Source organism: Petromyzon marinus, unplaced genomic scaffold (genome assembly GCF_048934315.1).
Source record: "Petromyzon marinus isolate PM22_M1 ecotype Great Lakes invasive population unplaced genomic scaffold, UKy_Petmar_22M1.pri1.0 PM_Scaffold_52, whole genome shotgun sequence".
NCBI lineage: Eukaryota > Metazoa > Chordata > Hyperoartia > Petromyzontiformes > Petromyzontidae > Petromyzon > Petromyzon marinus.
In genome coordinates this window covers 256,986-264,485 of record NW_027423524.1, presented here as the reverse complement: position 1 = coordinate 264,485, position 7,500 = coordinate 256,986, and the positions used below count along the sequence as shown (strand labels likewise).

The window sequence follows — 7,500 nt, the reverse complement described above, 5'->3', positions numbered from 1 at the left end:
CTCCTGCTCCAACTTGTCCTACACACACATAGACACATAGACACACACACACATATAGACACACATAGACAAATACTCCTCCTGCTCCAACTTGTCCTGTACATAGACACATAGACACACACACACATAGACATAGACACACACACATAGACACAGACAAATACTCCTCCTGCTCCAACTTGTCCTGTACATAGACACACACACATAGACACAGACACATAGACACACACACATAGACAAATACTCCTCCTGCTCCAACTTGTCCTGTACATAGACACACACACATAGACAAATACTCCTCCTGCTCCAACTTGTCCTGTACATAGACACACATAGACACAGACACACACACACATAGACACACACATAGACACAGACAAATACTCCTCCTGCTCCAACTTGTCCTACACACACATAGACACACATAGACACAGACACACACACATAGACACACACACATAGACACACACACATAGACACACACACATAGACACACACACAGACAAATACTCCTCCTGCTCCAACTTGTCCTACACACACATAGACACACACACATAGACAAATACTCCTCCTGCTCCAACTTGTCCTGTACATAGACACATAGACACACACACATAGACAAATACTCCTCCTGCTCCAACTTGTCCTACACACACATAGACATAGACACACACATAGACACATACTCCTCCTGCTCCAACTTGTCCTACACACACATAGACATAGACACACACATAGACACATACTCCTCCTGCTCCAACTTGTCCTACACACACATAGACACACACACATAGACAAATACTCCTCCTGCTCCAACTTGTCCTACACACACATAGACACACACACATAGACATATAGACACACACACATAGACACAGACAAATACTCCTCCTGCTCCAACTTGTCCTACACACACATAGACACACACACAGACAAATACTCCTCCTGCTCCAACTTGTCCTACACACACATAGACACACATACATAGACAAATACTCCTCCTGCTCCAACTTGTCCTACACACACATAGACACACACACATAGACACAGACATAGACACACACATAGACACACACACACACATAGACAAATACTCCTCCTGCTCCAACTTGTCCTACACACACATAGACACATAGACACACACACACATAGACACACACACGTAGACACGGACAAATACTCCTCCTGCTCCAACTTGTCCTACACACACATAGACACACATACATAGACAAATACTCCTCCTGCTCCAACTTGTCCTACACACACATAGACACATAGACACACACACATAGACACACACATAGACACACACACATAGACAAATACTCCTCCTGCTCCAACTTGTCCTACACACACATAGACACACAGACATAGACAAATACTCCTCCTGCTCCAACTTGTCCTGTACATAGACACACACACATAGACACACACACAGACACACACATAGACACACACACATATAGACATAGACACACACATAGACACACACACATAGACACACACACACATAGACAAATACTCCTCCTGCTCCAACTTGTCCTACACACACACATAGACATAGACACACACACACATAGACATATAGACACACAGACATAGACAAATACTCCTCCTGCTCCAACTTGTCCTACACACACATAGACACACACACACATAGACAAATACTCCTCCTGCTCCAACTTGTCCTACACACACATAGACACACACACACATAGACAAATACTCCTCCTGCTCCAACTTGTCCTGTACATAGACACACACATAGACACACACATAGACACAGACAAATACTCCTCCTGCTCCAACTTGTCCTGTACATAGACACACACACACATAGACACATAGACACAGACAAATACTCCTCCTGCTCCAACTTGTCCTACACACACATAGACACACACACACACATAGACACATAGACACAGACAAATACTCCACCTGCTCCAACTTGTCCTGTACATAGACACACACACACATAGACACGGACAAATACTCCTCCTGCTCCAACTTGTCCTGTGTGTAGGTGTGTGTGTGTAGGTGTGTATGTGTGTCTGTGTGTGTGTGTCTGTGTGTCTGTCTGTGTGTCTGTGTGTGTGTGTCTGTGTGTGTGTGTGTGTCTGTTTGTGTGTGTCTGTGTGTGTCTGTGTGTCTGTGTGTGTCTCACTGTGTGTGTGTCTGTGTGTCTGTGTGTGTGTGTCTGTGTGTCTGTCTGTGTGTCTGTCTGTGTGTGTCTGTGTGTGTGTGTCTGTTTGTGTGTGTATGTGTGTGTCTGTGTGTGTCTGTGTGTGTCTGTGTGTCTGTGTGTGTGTCTCACTGTGTGTGTGTCTGTGTGTGTGTGTCTGTGTGTCTGTGTGTGTGTGTCTGTGTGTGTCTGTGTGTCTGTGTGTGTGTATGTGTGTGTGTATGTGTGTGTGTATGTGTGTGTGTATGTGTGTGTGTATGTCTGTGTGTATGTGTGTGTATGTGTGTGTATGTGTGTGTCTGTGTGTGTGTATGTGTGTGTGTATGTGTGTGTGTATGTGTGTGTGTATGTGTGTGTGTATGTCTGTGTGTATGTCTGTGTGTATGTCTGTGTGTCTGTGTGTGTGTCTGTGTGTGTGTATGTATGTGTGTATGTGTGTGTGTATGTGTGTGTGTATGTGTGTGTGTATGTCTGTGTGTATGTGTGTGTATGTGTGTGTATGTGTGTGTGTGTGTATGTGTGTGTGTATGTGTGTGTATGTGTGTGTGTATGTGTGTGTGTATGTGTGTGTGTATGTGTGTGTGTATGTGTGTGTGTATGTGTGTGTATGTATGTCTGTGTGTATGTGTGTGTGTCTGTGTATGTGTGTGTGTATGTGTGTGTATGTGTGTGTGTATGTGTGTGTGTATGTGTGTGTGTATGTCTGTGTGTATGTCTGTGTGTATGTCTGTGTGTCTGTGTGTGTGTCTGTGTGTGTGTCTGTGTGTGTGTGTGTATGTGTGTGTATGTGTGTCTGTGTGTGTGTGTATGTGTGTGTATGTGTGTGTGTGTGTTTGTGTGTGACCTGGGTCTCGAAGATGAATGCCTCTAGGGTGTTGAAGGCCTTCTCAGTCTCCAGCCTCACACGGTCACGTCTGGTCAGCTCACTCAGACTGTCAGAGACACACACACACAGTGAGACACACACACAGTGACACACACACACACAGAGACACAGTGACACACACACACACACAGAGACACACACACAGTGACACACACACACACACACAGAGACACACACAGAGACACACACAGACACACACACAGAGACACACACAGAGACACACACAGAGACACACACAGAGACACACACAGACACACACACAGAGACACACACACACACACATGTAGACACACACAGTGACACACAGTGACACACAGTGACACACAGTGACACACAGTGACACACAGCCACACACAGACACACACACAGACAGACACACACAGACAGACACACACAGACAGACACACACACAATGAAACACACACACAGAGACACACACACACACACAGTGACACACACACACAGAGACACACACACACAGTGACACACACAGTGACACACACAGTGACACACACAGTGACACACACAGTGACACACACACACAGTGACACACACAGTGACACACACAGTGACACACACAGTGACACACACACACAGAGACACACACACACAGTGACACACAGAGACACACACACACAGTGACACACAGTGACACACACAGTCACACACACACAGTCACACACACACACACGCAGACACACACGCAGACACACACATACAGACATGTAGACACACACACACACACATGTAGACACACACACACAGAGACACACACAGAGACACACACACACACACACACACAGAGACACACACATAGACACACATACACAGAGACACACACACACACATACAGACACACACACAGAGACACACACACACATACACATACAGACACACACACAGAGACACAGTGTGTATGATTGAGTGTATGAGTGAGTGAATGAGTATGAGTGAATGAATGAGTGTATGAGTGAGTGTATGTGTGAGTGTATGAGTGAGTGTATGAGTGTATGAGTGAGTGTATGAGTGAGTGAATGAATGAGTGTATGAGTGAGTGAGGGAGCGAATGAGTGAGTGAATGAATGAGTGAGTGAATGAGTGAGTGAGTGAATGAATGAGTGAGTGAATGAGTGTATGAATGAGTGAATGAATGAATGAGTGATTGAATGAGTGAGTGTATGAGTGAATGAATAAATGAGTGTATGAGTGAGTGAGTGAATGAGTGAATGAGTGAATGAATGAGTGAATGAGTGAGTGAATGAGTGAGTGTATGAGTGAGTGAGTGTATGAGTGAGTGAATGAATGAGTGAATGAATGAGTGAGTGTATGAGTGTGTGAGTGAATGAATGAGTGAATGAATGAGTGAGTGTATGAGTGAGTGAGTGTATGAGTGAGTGAATGAGTGAGTGTATGAGTGAGTGAATGAATGAGTGAGTGGGTGTATGAGTGAGTGGGTGTATGAGTGAGTGGGTGTATGAGTGAGCGTATGAGTGTGTGTATGAGTGAGTGTATGAGTGAGTGAGTGTGTGAGTGAGTGGGTGTATGAGTGAGTGGGTGTATGAGTGAGTGTGTGAGTGAGTGAGTGTATGAGTGAGTGTATGAGTGAGTGAGTGTATGAGTGAGTGTATGAGTGAGTGTATGAGTGTATGAGTGAATGAGTGAATGAATGAATGAATGAGTGAATGAATGAGTGAATGAATGAATGAGTGAGTGAGTGCTCTCACCGAGAGCGTGAGGCGTTGATTTGAACCTCGTCAGGGTCTGAAAGGTCTGTCTGAGTGTGTGAGTGAATGAGTGAATGAGTGAGTGTATGAGTGAGTGAGTGTATGAGTGAGTGAATGAATGAGTGAATGAGTGAGTGAGTGAATGAGTGAGTGAGTGTATGAGTGAGTGTATGAGTGAGTGTATGAGTGTATGAGTGAATGAGTGTATGAGTGAATGAGTGAATGAATGAATGAATGAGTGAATGAATGAGTGAGTGAGTGAATGAGTGAGTGAGTGTATGAGTGAGTGTATGAGTGAGTGTATGAGTGTATGAGTGAATGAATGAGTGAATGAGTGAGTGAATGAATGAGTGAATGAATGAGTGAATGAATGAATGAATGAGTGAGTGAATGAATGAATGAATGAGTGAGTGAATGAATGAGTGAATGAATGAGTGAGTGTATGAGTGTATGAGTGAATGAGTGAATGAATGAGTGAGTGAATGAGTGAATGAGTGAATGAATGAGTGAGTGAATGAATGAATGAATGAGTGAGTGCTCTCACCGAGAGCGTGAGGCGTTGATTTGAACCTCGTCAGGGTCTGAAAGGTCTGTCTGAGTGTGTGAGTGAATGAGTGAATGAATGAGTGAGTGTATGAATGAATGAGTGAATGAATGAGTGAATGAATGAGTGTATGAATGAATGAGTGAATGAATGAGTGAGTGAATGAATGAGTGAGTGTGTGAGTGTGTGAGTGAGTGTATGAGTGAGTGAATGAATGAGTGAATGAATGAATGAATGAGTGAATGAATGAATGAGTGAATGAATGAGTGAGTGCTCTCACCGAGAGCGTGAGGCGTTGATTTGAACCTCGTCAGGGTCTGAAAGGTCTGTCTGAGTGTGTGAGTGAATGAGTGAATGAATGAGTGAGTGTATGAATGAATGAGTGAATGAGTGAATGAATGAATGAGTGTATGAATGAATGAGTGAATGAATGAGTGAATGGGTGAATGAATGAGTGAATGAATGAATGAGTGAATGAATGAGTGAGTGAATGAGTGAATGAATGAGTGAATGAGTGAATGAGTGAATGAGTGAGTGTATGAGTGAGTGAGTGTATGAGTGAGTGAATGAATGAGTGAATGAGTGAGTGAGTGAATGAGTGAGTGAGTGTATGAGTGAGTGTATGAGTGAGTGTATGAGTGTATGAGTGAATGAGTGTATGAGTGAATGAGTGAATGAATGAATGAATGAGTGAATGAATGAGTGAGTGAGTGAATGAGTGAGTGAGTGTATGAGTGAGTGTATGAGTGAGTGTATGAGTGTATGAGTGAATGAATGAGTGAATGAGTGAGTGAATGAATGAGTGAATGAATGAGTGAATGAATGAATGAATGAGTGAGTGAATGAATGAATGAGTGAGTGAATGAATGAGTGAATGAATGAGTGAATGAATGAATGAGTGAGTGAATGAATGAGTGAATGAATGAGTGAATGAATGAATGAATGAGTGAGTGAATGAATGAGTGAATGAATGAGTGAATGAATGAATGAAGGAGTGAGTGCTCTCACCGAGAGCGTGAGGCGTTGATTTGAACCTCGTCAGGGTCTGAAAGGTCTGTCTGAGTGTGTGAGTGAATGAGTGAATGAATGAGTGAATGAGTGAGTGTATGAGTGAGTGAGTGTATGAGTGAGTGAATGAATGAGTGAGTGAGTGAATGAGTGAGTGAGTGTATGAGTGAGTGTATGAGTGAGTGTATGAGTGTATGAGTGAATGAGTGAATGAATGAGTGAGTGAATGAGTGAATGAATGAATGAATGAGTGAATGAATGAAGGAGTGAATGAATGAGTGAGTGAGTGCTCTCACCGAGAGCGTGAGGCGTTGATTTGAACCTCGTCAGGGTCTGAAAGGTCTGTCTGAGTGTGTGAGTGAATGAATGAGTGAATGAATGAATGAGTGAGTGAATGAATGAATGAATGAGTGAATGAATGAGTGAATGAATGAATGAGTGAGTGCTCTCACCGAGAGCGTGAGGCGTTGATTTGAACCTCGTCAGGGTCTGAAAGGTCTGTCTGAGTGAGCGTCCATTGCAGAGGCTCCGACACTTTAACTCGCTTCACCGCGCCTGGCACCGCTGCCGTACCTACACACGGACACAGACAGAGACACAGACAGAGACACAGAGACACACAGAGACACAGAGACACACAGTGAGAGACACAGAGAGAGAGACACACAGAGAGAGACACACAGAGAAAGAGACACAAACAGAGACACACAGAGAGAGAGACACACAGAGTGACAGAGTGAGAGACACAGAGAGAGACACAGAGACACACAGAGTGAGAGACACACAGAGAGAGACACAGAGAGAGACACAGAGAGAGACACACAGAGAGACACAGAGAGAGACACAGAGAGACACAGAGACACACAGAGACACAGAGAGAGACACACACAGAGAGACACAGAGAGAGAGACACACAGAGACACACAGAGAGACACAGAGTGAGAGACACAGAGAGACAGTGAGACAGTGAGATACAGAGTGAGAAACACACAGAGAGGCACACAGAGAGACACACAGAGAGACACAGAGAGAGAGACACAGAGAGAGACACAGAGAGAGACACAGAGACACAGAGAGAGACACAGAGAGAGAGACACAGAGACACAGAGAGAGACACAGAGAGAGAGACACAGAGAGAGAGACACAGAGAGAG

General features: G+C 44.2%; 1 protein-coding gene across 2 annotated transcripts in view; it reads right to left on the bottom strand.

Moving 5' to 3' along the window:
- The window catches only part of LOC116936986 (hypoxia up-regulated protein 1-like), a 109,195-nt gene that overhangs the window by 26,818 nt on the left and 74,877 nt on the right, over positions 1-7,500 (bottom strand). For both annotated transcript variants that reach the window (XM_076064552.1, XM_076064553.1), the window contains 2 exons: positions 6,800-6,920; positions 3,030-3,117 (listed from right to left, as the gene is read on the bottom strand). In XM_076064552.1, the coding sequence (XP_075920667.1) occupies positions 3,030-3,117; positions 6,800-6,920 (209 nt within the window). The remainder of the gene's footprint in view (positions 1-3,029; positions 3,118-6,799; positions 6,921-7,500) is intronic.